At 39.8% G+C, this 24,222-nt stretch overlaps 1 protein-coding gene and 1 long non-coding RNA gene across 6 annotated transcripts; one reads left to right on the top strand and one right to left on the bottom strand.

Annotated features, from left to right (window-relative positions):
- Positions 1-681: 681 nt before the first annotated feature.
- On the top strand, positions 682-22,498 carry dac (dachshund family transcription factor). Of its 5 annotated transcripts, none has more exons than XM_070219672.1 (12): positions 682-1,252; positions 1,889-2,896; positions 5,825-5,851; positions 12,677-12,807; positions 14,498-14,893; positions 15,307-15,615; positions 15,777-16,304; positions 16,472-16,555; positions 19,358-19,609; positions 20,188-20,410; positions 20,805-20,998; positions 21,259-22,498. In XM_070219672.1, the coding sequence occupies exons 2-12, from the start codon at positions 1,959-1,961 to the stop codon at positions 21,390-21,392; spliced, it is 3,216 nt and encodes a 1,071-aa protein (XP_070075773.1). In that variant the 5' UTR covers positions 682-1,252; positions 1,889-1,958; the 3' UTR covers positions 21,393-22,498. The 5 variants fall into 5 exon arrangements, with proteins under 5 accessions (XP_070075773.1, XP_017014126.2, XP_070075772.1 ...); XM_017158637.3 differs by having other exon boundaries at positions 12,671-12,807; XM_070219671.1 differs by having other exon boundaries at positions 12,650-12,807.
- On the bottom strand, positions 12,947-13,644 carry LOC138914952 (uncharacterized). Its single transcript, XR_011420654.1, has 2 exons — positions 13,563-13,644; positions 12,947-13,494 (listed from the first exon to the last, which is right to left on the bottom strand). It is a non-coding gene; the product is annotated as an uncharacterized lncRNA (long non-coding RNA).
- Positions 22,499-24,222: the final 1,724 nt, after the last annotated feature.

Genomic DNA, 24,222 nt, shown 5'->3' with positions numbered 1-24,222 from the left:
GCCAAAACAATTGTCATTTGTTTATATAAGGCGTCGTTCGTGAGAGTGAGCGAGAGCGCAAACATATACGACTGGCTATGCAAATATGCTGCTCTCTCGCTCGCTCGTGTTTATTGGTTGCAGCCCACCTGAGCGTGCGACAGAGATGGCGCGAGAGTGTGAGAGAGAGGGCCCGGGCTGAAACGAAATGAAATTGAAATGAAAAGAGTTTTTTTTTTGCTTTTATTGGGGATTGAGCGAGAGAGAGAGAGGGAGGATTTGAAGACGCACAAACGAATTGAAAAAATAAATAAAACGAATGCGAGAGAGAGAGAGCGATTACGTTTGTCATTGTATTTTTCGGGGTTGCACACAGAAATGAAACACAACACAGATACAGATACAAATACACGGCGATCAATCGCACATACCACTCCCCTTTTTGGCCTGGTATTGGTGTAATGCGAGACGGGCCACAGACATTCGCATTCGTACTCGTACTCGTATTCGTATTCTGGTTTTGCTTTGCACAATCGCAGATACAGATACACCAGCCCAGGTCGCTCTCACAGATGCATACATACATACGGATGGGGGGATATACATATACATTCGCCTCTGCTGGCGTCGCTGCCACGAAAATCCGAAAGGAATCGAATTGAAACTCGCCTTTCATTACGAATTTGTCATTCGTAAGAGAAGGTAATGCAATAAAACTTTTGCGCGCGCATTTCTCTCAGTACATAACGGTAGCGCTTCGTGTGTGTGTATGTGTGTGCGTTTGTGTGGGTGGGCTAAAAAAATAGCACTCGATTGGCGCTTTCTCGCTCGCTCCCCCGCCACAGCCGCCTCTCGCCATCCCGCTCTCAGTCGATTCCCATTCGAATGCAATTCGTTTCGTTGATTTCTCCGATTCGCGAAAGAGAGGGGGAAGAGGAATCAGTAGAAGTAGCAGAGGCCGAGGCAGCGACGCCAACGCCGTCGTCGCAGCGGAGTAGCTGGCATCTCTCAATCTCTCAATCTCTCAGTGACAATCCGTCGGTACGGTACTCGAAAACGGACACAGCTCCGGTTTCCAAAATTCCAGTACGAAAACGGTAATATTCGAACTCGATAACAATACACGGGCAATCGGAATAAATCACTTGAAATATTAAAAATTCATAATATTTCACGACGAAATTCAAAGCGAATTATATCCAATAAACAAAGTGCGCGAGTGTCTTGTGACAGTGCTTTTCAGTTTTAGAATTACTTTTAGACCTCGTTAAAGGTAAATCTCTCTTCTATTTCGAATCACTTTCAGAAGGGCTAAAATAGGTTGATTTATGCAAATCGCTTTTTATTATCTTGAAAAGAGGTTTGACAATTGGAAATTTTTAAATTCTTCTTGAGCAATCTTTCACATTTTCTGAACCCAAATTATACGATTCAAACTATATATTTTTTTGAATATCAAACTTGAAATGTATTTGCTCATAAAATCAATAATTTGAAAGGATGGTTAACGATTTTTGTATTTTACCTGTTTTAAACGGAAGCCGGGCAAAAAAATGCTCGGAGCTTTATTGAAAATAGTCTAAATTATTACAAATCAGGCAAAACCTAACAATTTAATCAAATATTAAATTTTACCAAGATCTGAAATAATGGAAATTGCGAAATATTTTTTGAAATATTTTCAAATATTTAACTTTTAAATCTAAAATCACAGAAATGTATAAGAATGTAAAGCCATTAGTTAACGGATGTGAAAAAACGAGCGCCGATCAATTAGAATTTGCATAGAGAAGCCTAATAAATAATTAAAAATGAATTAAGAGTTCATTAATTATTTATCTCCCTCTCACCTCAAATCTTTTCTCTAATTCTCTCTGTCTAACTTTGTGTTAATTTTTTGCCACGATAGAAATTAAACGCAAATTAAGAAACCGATTAAATAGTAAACAAATCAAAAGTGTTGGCCATCATGATGAAGTATGGATTCTGTGACAAGTGAACAGAGTGAAAAGAATAACAATAAAGCGGGCGCAATAAACAACAACATTTGTAGTGGTATTGAAAGAGCCGCGGGCAATATGAACACCACCGCCATGTTGATGCACCACCAGCAGCAGCAGCAGGCGGCCGCAGCAGCAGCAGCTGCAGCAGCCCAGCAGCAACAGCAACAGCAGCAGCAGCAGCAACACAATGGACGCGACGGCAGCAACAGTTCGCGCGGAGCCAACGAGGATCGTCCGAATGGCCGCAATTCGCACACTGGACGAGGATCAAGCTGCTCCCCGGCCAGTTCACCGAGTCGTCATCCCAGTGCCGTGAGTCCTGTGAGCTCCCTCAACCACTCGATGATGCAGCAGATGCAGCAGCAGCAGCAGCAACAGCAGCAGCAGCAACACCACCAGCTGAGCCCCCCGCCACATGGAATGCCATCGGGCAATGGACTGCCGACGGGTCTGCCACCCAGAATGCCCCACGGACTGCCGCCCCATTCGCTGGGCCTGCTGAATTCCCTGCAGATGATGCACCATGCCTCCCCGCTCGAGCTGATGGCCGCCGCCCATCACCATGTGCCCCCAAGGTCGTACAACTCACCGCCACCGATCTCCACCTCGGATCCCAGTGCCAATGAGTGCAAATTGGTGGAGTACCGGGGTCAGAAGGTCGCCGCCTTCATAATTAGCAACGAAACCATGCTCTGCCTGCCGCAGGCCTTTGAGCTCTTCCTGAAGCACCTGGTCGGCGGTCTTCACACGGTCTATACGAAACTCAAGCGACTGGACATCGTACCGCTCGTCTGCAATGTGGAACAGGTGCGCATATTGCGCGGATTGGGCGCCATCCAGCCGGGCGTCAATCGCTGCAAGTTGCTCTGCTGCAAGGACTTCGATGTCCTCTACAGGGACTGCACCACGGCCAGGTACGAACGAAGAAAACAAATGGGGGAAAGTCCTACACGCAATTGGGGGTATTTTTCATTTCCCGTTTTTATTTTCATTTCACGGATCTGAGCTTTACGGTTCTAGTTCCGTTTAGTTTATCGCTTTAAGTTTCACACTCAGGGTCTACTAAAAGTAGTTGTAAAGTCTAAATTATTATGCGATTTCTTGGTTAGAGTTTATTTATTTTTTCTGAATAAAGAACAAATTTTTTTAAATAAAACAGGGTTTTACATTTGTAAGGAATTCTTGTTCTATTGTTTCTCAAATTATTAAAACAATTTTAAAACAAGAGAGAACGCTATAGTCGGGTTCGTGTCCCGACTATCTAATACCCGTCACTCAGCTAAAGGAAGTGCGAACGCTGTGTCGGGTTGGTGTCCCGACTAATAATCGTAACTCAGCTAAAGGGAGTGCGAGGGAGATAGATATATGTTGACAATTTATAAAGCGTATAACTTTTTAATGAATGGTCCGATTTGAAAAATGTCTTCTACATTTCGATAGGTATTAATATACACAACAAAATTGCATTTATACTTCTCGGAAATCTTTAAAGATGTGGGCGCAGGACCCATTTTAAAATCGTTAGTGGGCGATTGTGGGCGTTAGAGGGGGCGTGGCGCTCGGCTAAAATAAACTTGCGCTGCGTAGGAAGCCAAAGAATATGTGTGGGAAATCTCAACCTTCTAGCTTTTGTAGTTTCTGAGATCTCAGCGTTCATACAGACAGACAGACGGACAGACGGACAGACGGACAGACGGACAGACGGACAGACGGACAGACGGACATGGCTAGATCGACTCGGCTAGTGACCCTGATCAAGAATATATATACTTTATGGGGTCGGAAACGCTTCCTTCTAGCTGTTACATACTTTTGCACGAATCTAGTATACCCTTTTACTCTACGAGTAACGGGTATAATCATTCTTACTTTACCCATTCAATAAGAAATCGTTTTAAAAAAATATATTTTTTAAACCTTTTGATTTTCTGGATTCATTATTAAAATACGATTACCAAGAGATTGTTCCAATGTAATTAAATCAGATTTCCAATTCCAATTGCTTTATGTTTTTCTAGGTTTTATCTCTTGATTTTGTCGAGTGCATTTGCCCAGTTAGCTGCATTTCTAGTTCGGGGTTTGCTCTGCAAAATTTTCTCATTTCCTGTTTCCGCTTTAGCCAACTTACGCACTCAACTTGCACCCGCCAGCCGCCACCCCCAGTTCTTCACATTTGCAACGGGCGCAATGCAAATAGTTTGTGCATCGATATCGATTAACCCGGGCAATCAAAAAACTTTCGTCTCGCATTTCGCCTTTTGCCTTTTCCGATGACATTTGGCGGAAATACGCAATGCAAACGTAACGCTCCCTGCAACTGCAACGTAACCCCTTTGCTAACTATCCAAAAAGCTGCGTAATTCTTTTGAGCGCCTCTAACAATAGTTGGTGAAACAGTTTTCCACCTTGTACAACTTTTCCTCCTTTTCCATCCGATGTTTTTCTGTTTTCTGCATTCGACATGTGCGGTGCCCTGTCAGCTCATTTCCGTTCGAGTGGAAAAAACGACAAGCAAAAACATAGCAGAGAAATAGGTTTTTGTTTTATTTTTTTTTATGGGGGAGATCTATGAGTTAGTGGGTCTACAGTTGTTTTACGGTTAAATGTTATATTACATTCTAGGAAAGGCTATTGTCCTGGGTTACAGAAAGTTTTGAAGTCTAGTTAATATTCAAAGTGTAAGAAACTTATAATTTATTTTTACATATAATTTTAAATAATTTTTACCAAATAAAATGATAGAAAAATATAATTAAACGTTCTAAAGACCAACTTAATTAAACGCTTATATTCCGAAACCCAATACTTTTTGGATATTTAAACATCCCCCGTCCGAAAGTTTTCCCAAAACATTTATGAACAGAACTGCCCCGGCATTGAGACATCAACAGTCGAAAAGTTTACAACCTTGTATTTCAATATCCCTTTTTTATTCTTCTCGGTTGTATTTTTTTTGTAAGCCGGTGGAGAGTCCTGGGCTTTTGTTTACAGTTCCCGGTTACAGTGAAGAACGGGTTGAACTGGCCGCTGACCACAATGCAGTCGATGGAAAACCATCTAGTTAATTATGGAAAAGGGCTGAGCCTCATGTATGGAGTGTGCTCCAAAGTGCACATGCGCTTTCGGCAGAGAACTCAGTACACAGAGAAAAATTGGGAACGTTTGGGATGCCACAAATAAGATCAAAACGCAAAGACTGACTTTTTTGATAATTAATTTAAAGTGCCTTAAAGCCATTTAATATAAAATAAAGGGTTCAGTACAGTATAAATCTTTGTTTGTTTCAGATGCAGGTCTTTTGTCCATTTTTAACAAATAGAAATTTTAAATTGTTGAATTTTCAAAAAAATGTTTTTTTTATAAATAATTAAATATATTTTTCTCAATGAAGAATTGAGCGGAGAACCAGAACAGAAACGGATACCCAGTCTAAGTGCAATTCGAAAACCGAACCGGACCCAACATGAGGAACGGTTAAAAATGCGGTTAAACCTATTATTAGGTTGAAAAAGTTTTGCACTAAATTGAAACAAGTTGGGAGAGCGAAAGGGGAAATGCGAGACCGTTGAAGGCAGCGCTCTCTGGGGATAATTACAAATTGTTTGGCCAGTGGGGGGTTAAAGGGGGCTGGAGCTCACAGGGCGTGTGCATTTTCACACCCGCTTGCCCGCCAAAATGCAAAAGTCCAACCCATCAATGAAAAACTTCCCTTTTTGTACCCCGAATTTTTAGCCAATATTTCTTTCCGTTTCGTTGCAGTCCTTTTTTTGTATTAAAGTTTACAACACAACGTTTAACAATTTTGCCTCACTTGTCTCTTCTTCTTCTCTTTTTAATTGCAGATGCCTATCGATCAAGCCACCAGAGAGGTAAACACACAAGTATAATAAAAAAACTATGGCAATAATTTCTCTCCTCCTTACCTCTTTTGTTTTTTTTTCATTATTATTTATTTTACGAAGGAAAAGAAAAAAGAACGCATCGTATCGATACACTTGAGAGTTTTTAGAGCGAAAAGAATTTGTTTATTAAATTAATTAAACTTGAAGCGAAATTTTTGGGCGAACGTTGAAGGGCGGAAGTCGAAAGGATACGCCAGATAAGAAGTGCAAAAAATTCAAATAAAAACTGTAAATAGAGCGTGAAAAAAGGGGTTTACATCGGATAAGAATTTTCGGATGGGCATAACGGTGTTAACGGTAGTCGGAACAGGTGTGTGGATTGATTTTTTGAGATACCATATTAAGGGAAATATTTCGACAGACTAAAAGAAATTTAGGAAAAATGTTATCGTTTAATAAAAATGGAAATTAATTCACGAGGAATAAATTTTATAATTTTTTTATAAAGCCTAAGTAGTGGTTTTGCAAACAAAGATCCTCACATTTTCACTCTAAAACACTCTTGAGCTCATCCAATTGTATTCTCCTTTTGTTCAAATCAAAACTTACGTTGCAATAATTTTTTATTATATTTGTTTGCCTTTTTGTGGGGCTTCTCCTTTGGCAGCCAACCATAATAATGAATTTTTTTAAATATATAGTTGTTTTTTTTATATGAATACCACGCTCAATGCTCATAATTACAAGAAATATTGACACTGACATTTCATGGGTTCGTATAATTTTGTCAGCATTTTTGTGTGAGTCGCGCGCAGTTGGTTCAGTCAATTTGGTTTGGCAAATGGCAAACAATTGATTTTGATCACAGTTGACAGTTCAGTTCGGTTCGGTCTCCACTCCTCATGTCTCTCGCGGCATTTTTTCACCTAACTTGGCTAAAACGGCGTTTAAGCGGCATCCAACAAAAAGGTAGAAAAGCCAGAGAGGCAAAGGCGAAACCCCAATGAGCCACAGCAACGTGTTGTGACCGAGCTGGTGGGCACACCTTTCCACTAAATTGGACTAAAGCCGTACTCCGCCGAAGACTTACCAACCGATTGGATCCGATCAGAGCCACGGACTTGCAGACCACAACTATGCAAATTGCTCGGGCCAAGTGGAAAATGTTGGACAAAAAAAATTACAGAAAAAACGAATTTAAAAGCCATCGATTGATTTGACTTCATTTGAGTTTAATTTGTTGTTAAATTTGTTCGAGTGAAGAATGCGCGGGGAAGGAAGCGAGTTAAATGAGTGGGAGAGTTTGTGGGAATTACAGGGAAGATTGTTTATCTGTAGACCCAGAGTGGTAAAAATCTATTAATAGAAAAATTTGTTTTACGATAATTAAATTAATGAGAAATGTTGGATTTATAGCTAGTTAACTAAAAAAAAAATAAAAAAAGAAAGTATAACTTTTTAAAATATTTAAAAACTAATAACCTAAAGCACTGAATTTAATATTATTTTAGGATGATACAAAATAATTGTTAGACTTTTAAAACTTTGAATTTTGTCATCATTGATAAAAACCTAATATTTAGAAAGACAGAAAACCGGATAACAACTATCTGCCATTTTGTTATAATAAAATTTTCCCATAAATCTTGCGATGGTGAGAATTCAAATTGATTACAAATAACTTAACACAAATTACGACAGCACATTGATTTATTATGTGGATTTCATATGCACAGCTTTGTTGTAGAGACAGACTATAATTTATGCTACCCAACAATAGCGGCGACTGTCGAATGTCTAATCACAAATGACTGACTGACAATCAAGAGATCAACTCAACCAACTCAACCGAACTCCTCGGGCTGTCAAATTTGAGAGGCGGAAAAGTGTTGCAAAGAAAGACTGAGGAGGTAAAAATAAAAATAAAAAATATATATCTGTATTTAATTGTATTAAATTTCTAAAATAATTCGAGTCTATGATTTTTGAGGTGTGAGTTTCATTTCGGCCCATTTGCATTTTGCAAATTCAGCTTAATTGAGTGTAACCGAATAACAAAAGCAACATTGTGGCTGCCTCTCTGTTCAATCTAAATGAGGCAACAATAGTTCAATTTATTTTTATAATAATTATACAGAGCCTAAAACAAAACTGCACCCAGTGTTCATATAAAGTCTGTATGGTTGGGTATTCTCTCAGCATCATGAGATGCGATATATAGTCGGTCTTAAATGGAGGAAGGGGAAGTAGGGGGCGATCTTGGGTAGCCATCCCATCCATTGTTGGTGTGGCATGTTTGTAACTACATTTTTTGTTGCCCCGTTGTTCGGTTTTTTGTTTTTTTGTTGCGAACTAAATGAGTTATTAGCACGCCAATTGAAATTGAAGTAAGTGAGGAAAAAACAAAGTATGCAAAAACAATTGCCCAGAAATCTGCATTAGTGCACTGCCGTTGGTCCGGGGGAAATCGCAAGTCGCGTAGAGGAAATTATATGGCTATAACTTGGGGAGGAAAGAAGGCCACCCAAAATTGCTAATTACCATGTGATTTTCATTTGAATATTTGACTTCGCAAGACATTTGCATAGTAAAATGTCGCACAACTTATTTTTTTGCTTCCTTAACATATTCAGGCCCATAAATTTGCCAATGATGCCAATTCTATTAATTTCTTGACGACAATGATGCCAATGTGGCCAAAATATGGCTTAAAACCTGTCAATCAGTCTAGCTAAGCAGATTTTCGAATTACTTAATACAAATCCAATTCCTTTTTATTTTTGGATCGTTTAAAACCCACATACCAAACTAATACCCCACTTGATTGAGAGCTCCCAGACCAACCTAGTTAGTGTTGTATAATTTTCAATTCCAATTGCCAGTGGCTCCCATTAAATGTTGTACTTGATCATTTGGAGAAGTAGAGGGCATAAAAGCAAACCCACAATTAGCCTGAAAATATTTCCCTGAGACTTACCCTGGGCAAAAGCCTTTTGCGAATGCCATGTCATTCGTACATTTGCATGTCATTTAACAATGAATACGAAAGTCGTCTGAAGTCAGCGTTGTCTTTGTCTCTCGTCGTTGGGCTCAATGCAAATTCCAATAACATTTATTGTTAACAGCGAAAGAAATTCGAGCCAACTTCAAGCGCCAAGCCAAAGGGGGTATTCTTTCGCGGCTTCTTTCTGGGAATTTACTATGTATATTGTCGTTCTTACGGCGGCTTTGAGACAAATCGAGAGACCCGAGACCCAAGTGGCATTCGAGGGGCGAGAATCAATTTGAGGCTATGGATTCAATTAACATTCTGCTCGGCGAGCAGTGCACTCGGCATTGGTAATTGCAAATATGGAAATTGTGTTGCAGGCACACATTTAATTGTCGGTTGCATTGGCTTTGCATTGATTTAGTTGCCGGCAAACACGCTCTGCAGCGGGCACAAGGTGGCAACTTGGCCATAAATATAATTGATTTGCCAATTTGCAGCTTAGCCCCAGTTTCTGGACTGAATCCCCCTTCGGCAGTGGGCTAATAATCCCAGGCAGTGTGGATTCGCTGACAAATGCAGGGAACGCCTCCTGAAACTATTCGCTTTGATTCAATTCGATTCGATTTATGCAACTTCCAGTGGAGTGCCACATTTAGCACAGTTTGGCGCATATTTTGGCGGCTGTTTCTCAAGCCACAAGTCTCCCGGCCGCAAGTCAATAATTAACAACTCAGCTATCCCTTGATTATTGAAATATATACATATGTATGTAGCTATGTAGGCACGATCGTCGAGGAGACGCAAGGAGACAGCTGCAAACAGGTTCGCGAATTGTGTGGCTAAGTTTACCACCAACCGGTTCCTCTCCTCCGGTTGCTATTATATTGTTTTACTTGTTTTGGCAGGCATTACCCACAGCGACTATTTTGACAAATTGTTGTTTATTCCTGACTAAACGTTTGTCCGTTGCGCGAAAAAAAATGCAAAATGACATTTGCGGCTAGTGACAACGGTGCATAAATTAGTAAAATGGCAGTTGGTCTGGTCGAAAAATTGGAATTCGGTCTTAACCGTTGGAAATTGTATAATTCACAGAGTATTTTGGAAAATTTGGGTTTATATCAGATTTTTCTTTGTATATAATATATCTGACAAGGTCCTTTCCAAGCTTAATATTATTTATTTATGTCAATGGATAAATCGTGTTCTATATACAATCAATTTCTAAGAAATCTTTTAAAAATTTTCCGAAAACATTAATAAGTTATATTTTTCATATCAAAAAAGTTAAATTGAGGTTATTACCCAGATAAGCAATTTTCCTTTGAAACTGCAGGTCATTAATAATATTGCATCATCATGTGACCATTACGTTTTTGCCTCAACCCAATTATCCAATCTTATCCGAACCCTAGGCAAAAGACACATTCTAGTGAAACCAAACTTTCTGGACAAGACAAACATGTCAGCTTCTGCAGAGCCGAAAAAACTTTCCAATGAAAGTGTTGCCCTGCCCGCACAACCTGCGAAACGAAACAAACCAAACCGAACCGAACCGATCCGAACCCAAGCACTTCCCACATAATTCATTCAACTTGACTGACAGACGCACGGGTCCCGGGATTTTTGCACGTCATAGCCGGGGGAACGGCCTTCCGATTCCGATTAGATCCCCAGAACAGAAACACTTTCGCTCTCCACAGAATCATTGTTTTCATTTCTCAGAATGATTCATGGCTAAAGAGTCTCTTTATTTGACCCAAAGGGGCCAAGACAACAACTTCAGGTTTGTTTGTCGTTAAACGTTTAATGGAGCACAATTAAAATCCAGCCGCAAATATTGTCTGTGGCAATATGTAACTGTAAATATTTGGAAGAATCTTGGTTATCCGAAGAACGCACAATTACAAATTGTTCAGAGTTTCGCCATATATGTAGGTATATATAGTGTAGTGTGTATGGTGTGGTATAATTTATATCGTGCACACGATCATTGCTACCTGTGTTTATTTGCCATCGTCTTTGTCTTTGGCTTCTAAAGGGGGGACACCTGTGTACCAGCGGCAAACATGGAATGAAGATTCCATAATTTAATTGCTAGGCAGAAGAACCATCTGGATTGGAGACCCCGGACAGCTGGGCTAGGGGTCGCTCTATTTGATCAAGACCCCGGTCTCCCCTTTTGTAGTATTTGCTGCATTTAGTGGAATTCGGGCCCCCGGGTTTTATCTCTTGTTTGTCATAACTTCCACCCGCTGCGCCAAGTTGTTTATGACTCTTCGGTTAACTATTTAGCTTAACCTGCGTCAAGTATTTGCCCAAGACTTGTTTAAATATTTAATATACAAATAGCAGCAATTGCGGGCATAAATTACGAGAAAAAATAGTTGAACTCATTTTTTTTTTGGTTTTTTACTTTTACCTTTTTATACCCGTTACTCGTAGAGTAAAAGGGTATACTAGATTCGTGCAAAAGTATGTAACAGCTAGAAGGAAGCGTTTCCGACCCCATAAAGTATATATATTCTTGATCAGGGTCACTAGCCGAGTCGATCTAGCCATGTCCGTCTGTCCGTCTGTCCGTCTGTCCGTCTGTCCGTCTGTCCGTCTGTCCGTCTGTCTGTCTGTATGAACGCTGAGATCTCAGAAACTACAAAAGCTAGAAGGTTGAGATTTCCCACACATATTCTTTGGCTTCCTACGCAGCGCAAGTTTATTTTAGCCGAGCGCCACGCCCCCTCTAACGCCCACAATCGCCCACTAACGATTTTAAAATGGGTCCTGCGCCCACATCTTTAAAGATTTCCGAGAAGTATAAATGCAATTTTGTTGTGTATATTTATACCTATCGAAATGTAGAAGACATTTTTCAAATCGGACCATTCATTAAAAAGTTATACGCTTTATAAATTGTCAACATATATCTATCTCCCTCGCACTCCCTTTAGCTGAGTTACGATTATTAGTCGGGACACCAACCCGACACAGCGTTCGCACTTCCTTTAGCTGAGTGACGGGTATTAGATAGTCGGGACACGAACCCGACTATAGCGTTCTCTCTTGTTTTTCTTCCTCTCCTTGTGGCTTTACAATTTTTTATGGCACATAATTAAAATGGTAGCACGTTTGCGTTCTTCTCGTTTTTGGCTTTTTATTTGTCTCAAGTCAACGGGGTGCTCACTAAAGTTGGTTAAAGCTTAATTAGGCATTGCAACTTGTGGGCGAGAGGCAGGGGATACGACTTCAAAATGGCATTCTCGTACGGGGGAAATTATTAAACAGCGAGATTCTTCAGAATAGTTAAGCCCGTGATGGATGCGTTTATGGCGAGACAGGCCATCAAAAAATTATAGACACTTTTTGGCGAAGGCAATCCGCGCTTTTTACAGAAGCAAATAAAACTAAAGAATTTACAACAATATTATTTTAAAATATTCTGCACGGTCTGGCATAAATAAATCATGGACAAGGGCTATAAATTAGCTTTAGATATTTACCACGGTTTTGTGCGGAAGTACCTAGGTATAAAATTTTACTAAAATAGTTATCTTTTTTACTTTATTTACTATTTAATTTTATTTTTCCAGTATTTCCATCTTAAAACTCTCAAGTGATTGTTAAACACCTATTCATATATTTTTTGTTACCACTCAAATAAATAAATCAAATAATCAGCGTGAAAATGCTGCAGCACAAGGAAGAAATTAGCATATGATCTCCACCTACTTACTTACCCCCCCATAAACTTGCTGAATTGTGATCACAGTGCTGAGGCATTTGGCATTTTTTTGTACTGATACCACGGATATTGTCCATTGCTTTCAACCCAACAGTAACTCTCTGCAATTCCGCAGTTCCAGACCGGGTAGACCGCCCAAAAGGGGACCCGTGGGGCTCTCCCTTCCGCCCACTCACCTATCGCAGCATCCGCAACTGAAGAAGCATCGCCTGGACAACGGGGATTATGCCTATGAGAATGGGCACATAAGTGGTGAGTAATCGAATACAATGTAGCATATACACAGGGCAAAATTTAACTTTTTGAAAAGATTTAATGTGACCGTATCCTAAACGGATCTTTACAAAATACGTAGTGAGACCTTCGTTTAGAAAATAAGGTAACATTTAGGTTGATTTATACACATTCAAAATTTGTTTAGAGATAATATTACAGTTATTACAAATTTAAAATGAATTTCAACAGCCATCAATATTTTTCCTGTGCACTTCAAATTCCCACTTGCCGCTGCCAATTGCAATTCTCACACAATTGAGTGGCATGGCCGCAGGGGGCACGAATTCGCATTCGAATGGTAATGAAATCATTCCCAGATTGGCCACAAAACTTGCTTTCGGGGCTCGGCGGCTGTTGTGCTGTTGAGCTTTTTTGTGTTTCTGAGTTTCTGTGTTTCTGTGCTTCCCCAATCGATCGATAATCGTCGCTGCCGCCATTTGTGATTTGTGGTCGCTGCTTGTTGGCTGATTACAGCTTACAGCTCAGCCAAACGAACAAAAACGAAACGGATACACAGCCACAGATACAGATACTTTGGCTCTACGTTGTTCCCAGCCAAAGCCAAACTCAAAGCCAACAGAGCCACAGATAAATGGCAGCCAGAGCCACAATCAAGTCGAATTCCACACTGTGATTTGTACTGGCACAGGAAATCGCATTCAGCTGGAAAAAAACACTTTTTCGAATTGTATCTGTGTGTCTGTAATTATGATAAGTACAAGCGGACTCACATTTAATTGATTTTTACATATTTCTCTAGGAGCGAGAGCGATAGAGCCCGGCTGACAACTTGGTCAACGCCTCTTTCTATTAATGTGTCCGAAACGCACAATATTGAAAGATACCCGCAACAGCAACAAAAGCCCAATCGAAAGAAATCTCAAAATCTGTTTTTCTTTAGAACCATGCGCCGCCGGCGCCTTCTGAAACGAAGATGGGTCTCAAAAACTGTTGGCTTCTTTTCGCCCCGTCATCCATGGCCATAAAGAAAAGGTTCTTTGAGTGAATTATGGGGCGTTGATACTTGAGTGATATTGCATTATTAACAAAAAAGTGCACGAAGGCATTTCTATAAATTTTTAACTGCATTTTCACATACCAACGACCATCGTTTAATTGCATTCCGAAGCGAACGAATTTTTGCCAATTTACAATGTGTGCACTTTGGTGAATTTTAAAGCATTTAATGGCCCACTAAATTGTCTAAATGCATATGGGCTTGTATATATCCAAAGCAAACAAATGACAGCCGTAGATACACACGCCAGATACAAAAGTATCTATATGTACATTTACCCTGTGCGTGGGTGCTTTTAGTTGTTGTGTTTAGTCTGCCCGCTCAGACAATAGACATGCCATATATAGATATATATATATAATAGATATAGAATATATTTATATGGCAGACGCAGACAGGAACAGGTGTCAGTTGGGCGAGCCATCAAAATTAAAGGCAAATATTGTCGAGGATGGGCCAATGGCCGAAGTGAATATGCATTTTGCAAATTAAATATTTACCAAGGTTCAGGGCAAATGTGTGGTAATTATTGATTAACGTTTAAGTGGTTATGTTGGAGGGTTATAGGGTTAAATATTTCATTTAAATATGTTAAATTTTGTTATATTTTAATATAATTTAATATTTCCTTATTCTATATTTTTTCAGATATGAAGTCTCCGCTTTTGGCTAATGGTTACAATCCGCCGCCCATCAATCACATGGCCTTCATGCAGATGAATGCCCACCATCCGGGAGCGGCGGCACTGATGTCGCCGGGAATGCCACCCCATGGACTGCACGCCCGTCCCGAAAGCCAGATGCTCAAGGCCGCTGCCCAGAATGCCGGCATGTCGGCGGCCAATATGGACGCCTTGGCCAGGTCGGGAATCTGGGAGAATTGCCGGGCGGCCTACGAGGATATCGTCAAGCACTTGGAGCGATTGCGGGAGGAGCGGACGGACGAGCGCCAGCAGGCGATGGGCGTGGGTGGAACGGTCGTCGATCGGGTCGGAAACGTGATGGTGGCCGAGCACAAGCCCAGGGATCTCAGCTCAAGGAATTGTGAGTACTTAAAATTAAGAAATTTGTATTTTTATTTCAACAAATTAATATATTATTTTATCAAAAAAATATATATACAAAACTAAAGTCCTTCAAGCTGAAAATAAGGCAAATTGATATAGAACTTGGTTAAAATATAAATGTACAATATAAAAAAAGTATGTATAAAATGATCATGAAAGGAATTACATTATTAAGACAATTTGTTCGACATTATTTTTTAGTTGAAGGAGAATTGAATTTAACAGAAAGTAATCTGTTAAAACTTTTTTCAGATCTACATTTTTAAAGTCAGAAAACTTTAAATTATGAAACATTTTAATTTAATTTAATTTTTTTAATTCTAAAAATTAATATAAATACAGTCATGACTATCATTTAACTAATATTTTTGTTCTTTTCAATTTTGTTAGGCTCCCCCACTCGCCAAAGTCCGGTGCTGAATCTGAGCAAGTCCGGCGGAAATACGGACCACGGCGGCAGCAACTGTGACGCGGGCAGTGAAAGGAGCGACTGCCACTCGGTGGCGGGCTCCCCTGGGAGAGGACGAGGCGGTTCGCGCAGCCTGGACGAGGGCAGTCGCAGTGGCGTCGGTGGGGGCGTGGCCTCCCATGTGGGCGGCGGAATTATCGGCGTGGAGGACGACGAGGAGGAGGAGGAGAACCTGAGTGACGAGAACCAATCCGAAGTCGATGAACGCTGCCTGGCCAAAGATGACGAAGGTGAGTGGACTTTACATTGATTCCAGCGAGTGAGAAAGATGCGCGATAAGCGATAAGCAACAGCACAATGTGCGATAACTGATAACCGATAACTGAATTGTTGTACTCATTGTGACATATCTGACTGACTCCGTTCGCAATTTGTGGTTTTTTCCTGACAGATTTGAGTGACACGGAACGTGATAATCTGTCCACGGGCTCGGCGGCAGCTGCAGCGGCTGCAGCAGCAGCAGCAGCTCACCAGCTCCACCAGCATGCAGCCGCCACGCACCACCACCAAGCTGTGGGTCTCTCCCACTTGGGGGTGGGGGTGGTGCCACCGCATCAGCGGGGCTCCCCCTCGTCGGCCGAGGCAGCCGCTGCCGCCCTTCAGCACCAAAGAGCCTTGAACTATTCGCAATTGGCGGCAGCTGCAGCAGCGGCAAATGGGGCTGCAGTGGGCGGTGGTGCGGTGGCCAATGGGCCATCCGTGGGTGGTGGTGGAGCCCTGACCCCCAATGAGGCGCTCTTGGCGGCCAACGATGCGGCCGCTCTGGCCGGAGGTCTGGCCCTGGGTCCGTTGGGCATCGATGCCCATGCCGCCGTTCCAGCCAGCTCCACCGAAACGCTGCTCAGGAATATCCAGAGTCTGCTCAAGGTGGCGGCCGATAATGCCAGGCAGCAGGAGCGGCAAATCAGCTACGAAAAAGGTGAGTTTCAAATATTCTTAGGCTAACATTTTAAAATTAGTAAAAAAATCCCAGCAAAAAAGAATTTAAACTTAATTTTCACGATAGGAATCAATCCAAACAACAAAGAAAATAATATTATATATCCATTATTTAAAAAAAAATCCTGTTTGTTTTTCTAATTTTAGCTGAGCTTAAGATGGATGTACTAAGAGAACGTGAGGTTAAAGATTCGTTGGAACGTCAGCTTGTTGATGAACGTAAACTGAGAGGTGAGTGACAACAATTGCTTAAATTAATAAACTTTTAAAACTTTTAAGACTAGATTAGTTTATTTAACTTGAAAAACAATATGAAAAATTAAAAAAAATAACAAAATTAATACTAAATGACTGTATGTTTATGTTGAAAAAAGTTAATAAATTATTTTAAGACCAAAAATATTGCTAGGATCGAAAACTTTATAAGCTTAGGGATTTTTCCTGTTAGATACGAGTATGGTTTAATTTTGTTTTTCAATTCTCTTAAACAAAAAACCGGTTCACATTAACGTCAGTCCACTGTGAGTGGCGGTCCATCCCTAGTTGGCGCAGCAAATCAGTCCTGACAGTGCGCCACATCCACATCCACATCCACGTCCATGTCCACATTTAGCTCCAGATTCAGATTCAAACTCCGATCCCGGCCAGCTCCTTCGCTCCTTGGCTCTGCCTATGCCGATTCCGACTCCAATCGGGCGCACTTAATGCAATCTGACTCAAATGACAATGACACCTGATATGCCGACTGTCTGCGAATGCCCCCCTCTTAACCCCTTGGGGGCCCCTTAACCCCTCCACTCTGGTGGTCGTCGCCAGGTTGCGAGAAATAAGAAAACAAAAAAAATAAAGGGTTTTAAGGCTCAGGCTGCTGTTCTGTCTCCGGGCCTTTTTCAACAGAAATCACAATTCAAATGAATTTAATATCATTTCATTATTTAGTTACACTCGAATGATTGGCAAAAAGTAGCCAAACAAAAAGGGGAGTGAGTTGGGGAGCTGGAATCTGAGTTGCAGAGACAGAAATCCTTTAATTGGTTGTTGTTCTGGCGTTTCCTTGTGATGACTTCTTGAAAAACAAACCTTAAAAGGGTTGACCGGGGGTTAAGGGTTGATTACCTCTAGAGAAGGCAGCGATGGAGAAGAACTAAGCCTAATTGAAGGAATTGAAGTTTAGAAAGCAGAAACCACTCAGCCAATTAACCAAAAATAAACAAACTTTATTATTATTATTTTAATAAATCCTTAATATTTTCACAATAAACGTGCGCTTTATAATCTTTTTTCAATGAATAACTTTTTAACAAACCTAAATATTTATAGATTTTTGTAAACCTTTTTTCGTAAATCACTAGATCAAAATAAAAACATTAAAAATCCATTAAATTGGATACTTTATAGTAATTTGGTAAGGCACCAATTATTGGCTCTTGTACTCGATAATTTTTCAATTGCATATGCACAAAAAATTGATCCACATATTGGCCCCAAACTCGGCAATCAATCGCAATTCATTAGGCTTACGACTACTGCAGTTTCTCCTGCCCAAAGGCAACCCTCAAATTTAAAAGCCGCCATTGAGCCACCCAAAAAATGCAAGAGCTCCACCCAAAAAATACAACAAAAAAAGAAAAGAAAAAAACCGAAAAGAGCAGAATTACAATGCGAAAACAAAGGGAACCAGGGCACGGACTATAATTGCCCACCGACTGACCGACCCGGCCATAACTTAATCTCCTTTCCCCTCAGTTTGTGGGAAAATTATGGAGGAAAAAGCAGTACATAAATCAGCAAACGAAAACCGACAAAAATTGCATGCAACTATGCAAAATGCCACACAGGCACATAGACATCTAATTGCAACTAATAATAACGCCGGCGATAAAAATCGCAGCCATGTACGATTTAGAGTTTGAGTTTCCACTTTTCGAGTTTCGAGTTCAGAACATGGCAACAATTGGCCATTTGCAACGCGAGAGCGTGGGTGCTATGGGATTTAGCGAAATATCGAATGGAAAATGGAATGGAGCTGCAGATATGGAGGGCAATGCCATCGACCGATCCTCGCTGAAATTCAATATGCCTGCAACAGATTTGGATTTGATTTGAGGTTGATTTTATGGCTCCACCCTCAAAACGGCTGTCACCACGCTTCATCGCATCCATCCACATCGAGATCGTCGATCAGAGTCACTCGAAGAAATATTTTTGAAATGTTTTTTTAAATGGCAAAGAAATATAAGAAATATATTTCATCATAAAATATTTTGATAGGTTTTAGTGGAAAATATAATTGGCAAATAATTTGGAAAAATGTTTTAAAAATAACATTTAAGGGTAGAAAATAGTTTTTCTAAGTGCAATACATTTTGTTAGTTTTTCTGTGTTTTTTTCTATGGCTCGCGATCTGGAATGATTGCAAGTCAGGATCAATAAACATAATTGCGCCCACACACACGGCCGGATGCGCACTTGAATTGGCACAGGCAACAAGCCAGAGAACTAAGGCCAGATCGAGAACCAGAACCAGAGAACCGGAGAGGGCCAGAATCGTTTGAATCGATCAAATTACCAGTTACCAGTCCCAGATCGCCGCACGATCTATCTATCGCTCAGTGGGCTCAGTATTTGCAATTCTTTTCTGTTCTCGGGGCCTGAGTTGTTATTTTTGCCTATCTCCTGACATTTCCGTGGAAGGAATTTCGTGTTAATGTTCGCATCATGATTTGCGAAGGTGAAGATCAGTGGGTCAGTGATGGCAAACCATCAACGTACACAAATATTTAAAATGTAACCTAAATATTTTCAGACGTTGAGACTAATATACGAAATTCGTTTATATTAACGAAATTTATTGATTTAACTTTGGAAATTTGAGTTGTTTTTGTATTGGTTAATTTGTGTTAAAGTTTTTATTTTTAGTTTAATAGGAGGTTCTTAAAATAAGATATTTTATTGATTTATTTGAATATTATTTTTTATAATACTTTGATCAAATGTTTTAAATAAATTTCTTCATGTTTTCTGTATTTTTAGTACTCTACCAAAAGCGCTTCCGACGGGAGCGGAAGATCCGCATCCGCTATCAGCAGCAGCTGGGCGGAGGAAGTGGGGCAGCGAAGGGCAGTCCGAATGCAAATGGCAGCGGAGGCGGTGGTTCCGGATCGGCTTGCAGTGAATCGGAGGCGTGTGGCGGTGGGGGCGGTGATAGCAAGTGCAACAACAACAACAATAATAACAACAATAGCAACAGCAGTAGCCACGGCGGCGATGTGGAGACGATGAAAGGTGAGTTTCGGGGTTCAAGGACACGCACAACGCATGGCTAACAGATCCCCAAAATCCCAAATTCCCCAAACCACCCAAACCATACTCCAAACTCTACACACCCCTCTCTCCACACCTCTTCCAATCAGATATTGATTACGAAAATGAGATAAATCATTTATAGAATAGCCAAAGATCAGGAAGATTTTTTTTAAGTCTGTAAAAAATATCCATAATTAATATACTAATAAAGATGATCATCAACCAATAAAGTAAGAATAAATTCTAGTTTATTTATCTATTAGGCCGTACATTTTAAACTAATTTAACTTAAAAGGAAAATACTGAAGAAATATCTAAATAAAATTGAAATGAGGATAAAATCAAAACATATACATTTTTTTTTGATTTTGCAGTTTATATAACATTTAAAAATTAATTTAATTTCTTAAAAAGATGTCTGCCCAGCTACAAAAAGTGCCAAAATGGTTCCCAACACCAATCCATAAAAAAAAACACCTCCTAGTCCACCCCCCAAAAATGCCACCCTACGCTTTTTAACCAACACAGCGCCCTCTTCTATTGACCATCTTCCGTAGAAAACGATGCTGGCAGTGAAAAATCAGACAAGTCTCTGGCCTCCAATTCCTCCTGTGATGTTACCGCCGGACATTCGGCTGGCTCCGTTTCCGGTTCCATCTCCGCCGGCCTCAACTGCCCGGATTCCCCCACCCACTTCAAGCGGGAGCCGCACTCCGATCACGAGGGCTCCGTCGAGCGTCAGCCACGTTCCTCAGCCGCCGAGGAGGATAACACTAAAAGGTATTTTATAGATCTATTACCCACACCCTATATCAAAAGACTCTTTTTATCAAGCTGAGTTCTGACTTAGATAGTAGCGATAAAAAATAACTTCCATATATGAATATGTGTTTATTTATGTTCCAAGTTAGTATCCGTTTTATTACCTTAACACCAGGGACTGGCCTTTACGCAATTTCCGCTGAGCCAAGTTTTCCAAACAAGGGCTGGGATAAACCGAAACCATTTAGTAAAAGGGGGTTTTTTCTTCAATTAACAAGTTTATTGGTTTTGCGTCCGATATTTAAAAATGCTTTGAGATTTTGTAGGTAGTTCAAAAAGAGATACTTTAAAGACGACTTGCTTGCAAAACCCTTACATTTTTATATTTATTTCTTATTTAATCTATTTACAGGTGTGGCAGTCGCGATCGGGATGAGCGACCGCCCAGCGGATCAGCAGCTTCTGCTGCCGCCGAGGGCAGTTTGGCCGCTGCAGCAGCCGCAGCAGCAGCAGCAGCGGCAGCAGCAGCCAGCAACGGAAAAGGTCCTTGGAGCTATCCAGGAATCGATCTGATGGCCACCGGCGCCTTCTGGCAGAACTATTCCGGTGAGTTGGGAACTAAAATATAGTTCTTAAGTTAGGAAATGTTAAGTTAAATATGTTAGAAATAGAAAAATTTAAAGTGATATAACGTAAATAACAAAATATGAGTAAAACTATAAAAAGTAATTTTAAAATAAATATTTAATATCTAAAACTATTTTCGAATCGAATAAAAATGTAGAATGTAGAGTCTGAAACTTAAGAAAACATATTAAAATTTGTACTAAGATTTGTTTTTATTATTTTCATTTATTTCCCTATAGAATCCCTGGCCCAAGAGCTGGAGATGGAGCGCAAAAGCCGTGCCGCTAATGCCGAGCGGGACGTGAAGAGTCCGCTGTCGGAAAGACCGACGGCCTATTACAAAAACTCGGTACTCTTCGGCAGCGCCAATTAAGTAATACACCTGGGCAGGTGAGGTGGCGAGGATTTATTTGATCTCAGAGTGCAATCCAATCCAGCGGCGGCTCTTGAGTGGGAGTAAAGTTTATTAAAGTAAAGTGTACATACCTAAGAAAGTTACAATAGAAGACAGAAAAGTTCGAGTTTTGTGAACGTTGCAAACGTTGGAGCGGCCATTTTGTATATAGAGAAAATATAGTGAAAAGATGCAGAACTTCCGATATCCCTTATAGAGTGCTTAGATCCAATAGCGTACAAGCTTAATGTAACGTTGTATATAGAGCAGCCGATACGAAAGACTTTTTAATGAATTGAAAAACGATAAGCTGAAAACCCGTGTAGGCAGTTGGCATACCTAGCATTTAACTTCCCCAAAAAGAAACCATTTTAGCATTGCTTATAAACATTATGATATAGCTTCAATTCGAGTATATAAATGTAACAAAAATATTAAATATATGAAGTAAAAACGTAGATATTTAGGAAGTAAAGAATAAATCTTACGAGCCGCTTTTTAGTGTTTTAAATGATGAAATGATGGATAAAACTTTGATTTATTTTACGAGGTAATTTTTCTAAAGCTAAGATTTTAATTTATTCACTAGCCTAGCAGAAGTGCAGTAAGCCCTTAATACTAAAAATAGCATATAAAAACAATTAACTTAAAGTATTTCACTTGCCTAGGCGGTAAACAATAATTCATATTATATATATCTAATAATAAATATTAATAATGAACGCTAAACAAAACAAACTTGTATGCCCGTTACAAAAGCAAAACAAAAAACATAATGAAGGAAGAATGATCAAAAATTGACATTAAAAACTATTTAAACGCTTCATATGCTATTATATATACACCCTATAAATATACACACATTAACTTTAGTCATAACAATAGTCAAAGAACAAATAATTCCGCGAATCAGCAACAACAACAATAACGGTTCAAAAATTGTGCAACATTTCGCCGCTCGCAGTAAAAACACAGAAATTATTATAATAAATACGATTAAAATAATACAGCAACCGACAGCAGACAGACAAACAGCAACACCAACAAGCAAGCGAAAAAGTTTAAAAATAATATATAATAATAAATTATTATTGCAAAAATAACAAGGCCACAAAGTGTATTTTCATTTATTTTTTGGAGGTGTTTGCGGGCGACCAAAAAGTGGGCGACAATTAAAGCCATTTAATGCCTGTTTAAATCGGTGGAAATATTAGTATAGATAAAAAAATAATAGGCTTTTTTAAGCTTGAAAATATTTTATTGGAACTTGAACGAATCACGGAGGTGAGTACTTTAGAATTATAAAATAGAACCATTTTAAAAAATATGTAAAATTCTGCTTGTATTGAAAATTTTTAAGAAAAAAAGATTAAATAAGGGCAAATAATTTCACAGCTCTTGAGCAGATACCATAACTCAAATAACAGGAAGCGCTATTATGGTTGATTTTTTGAATTAATGATCCGAAATCATTGGCATAGGATGTATCTTTGTTTAATTGCTGTCTATACAAAAGCCTTTATGCTTCGCAGATAAATTTGTTGTGTGTTGGGCCTCAATTTGGTCTAACATATGCCGTCTATGCGATTTTAGCATTTAATTATAGCACCCAAGCAGACGTTCATCAGAGGAGCGTGAGATACGAAAACCAATCGATCAGCGACCCGGCAAATTCTTGTTTCTTCTTTTTTTATAATTTTTTATGGCCATCAGCTGCGAGGCGCGCGTTTGGACAGTTATCGATCCAGAATCCATAAAATGTATACGCCAGATGATGATTTATGCGTCTGCGTCTGGGCTCAAGGGGATCAAATCACTTTGGATCAGCTCTCAATCTCTGATTGGCGAGAAGAAACCACGCGGATTCAGAATCGGCAACAGATTCAGAAACAGAAACTGCATATTGTGATTATGATTATTGGTAAATTATATTTAATTTACAGTTAAACGATCACGTATGTACGCCAAAGGCCCCGAAAATGTTTTCGCCGGATAGCCCGATCTTGCGATCTCCAAACACACTCCAAAAATACCTCTCCGACGACCTGACCTCAATTATCGATTTAACTTTATTATTGGTTTTGATTTGGACTTTTTGATTTTCTGGGCGCATCTCAGCAGAAAAAAGTTGAAATTAAAAGGAATGCTGTTGATTGCTATGTTCGTCCCGATCAAAAACAAAAAAAAGGGCAGTACAAGAGGTATGGGAGATACATATATGTGTCGCTGGATCTGGAGCATTAGGTGGGCAGGTCGCTTAATTCTCGTTAATTTCTCACTGGCAACGTGCAGCGTTTAGCTGATTGCGGGTTTCCCAGTCGATCGCTGCTCCTTTTCACGTCCATTCCCTTTCCAGTCGAGACTTAAATTGTGGCAATCATATTTTGTGTTAAATGCATTAATTTTAAGTTTTATTGAAGGCTCCCTGCCCATATATAACTGTTATTTCGCCAGTTTTGCTGGAACTGGTTGACAATAAATCAGATTTATTTGAGGGGCGGTTTTTTGGGCCAGTTATAACTGGGTTAATCATGGGAACAAAGGAGAAATCAAGTATAAGGTCAGGTCTAAAAGATAAAAAGGATTTAAAAATTTCCAAGGTATCTTCAATAACTTTATAGATTGTTATTAAAAATTATACAGGACTAACTTAATAAATGAGAATGCTTTCCGTCTCACCAACATCACCTGAACCTCAGTCTACAACTAATTTACTAATCCCTCTCGTAAGAACCTTTTACATGGCCGCCCATAGATCATCTGTGGAACATCTAACAGCTCTTTCATTGTAGCTGTTGTCAGGCCTCAT

This window comes from Drosophila takahashii, chromosome 2L, assembly GCF_030179915.1.
Source record: "Drosophila takahashii strain IR98-3 E-12201 chromosome 2L, DtakHiC1v2, whole genome shotgun sequence".
Classification (NCBI taxonomy): Eukaryota; Metazoa; Arthropoda; class Insecta; order Diptera; family Drosophilidae; genus Drosophila; species Drosophila takahashii.
This window is presented reverse-complemented; position numbering and strand designations above follow the sequence as displayed.

Bases quoted from the DNA above. Each gene is read 5' to 3' on its own strand.
- dac (XM_070219671.1), top strand. From the start codon at position 1,959: ATGGATTCTGTGACAAGTGAACAGAGTGAAAAGAATAACAATAAAGCG. The intron at 12,808-14,497 runs GTGAGTAATCGA...ATATTTTTTCAG, and splicing joins TGAGAATGGGCACATAAGTG to ATATGAAGTCTCCGCTTTTG. The intron at 16,305-16,471 runs GTGAGTTTCAAA...TTCTAATTTTAG, and splicing joins GCAAATCAGCTACGAAAAAG to CTGAGCTTAAGATGGATGTA.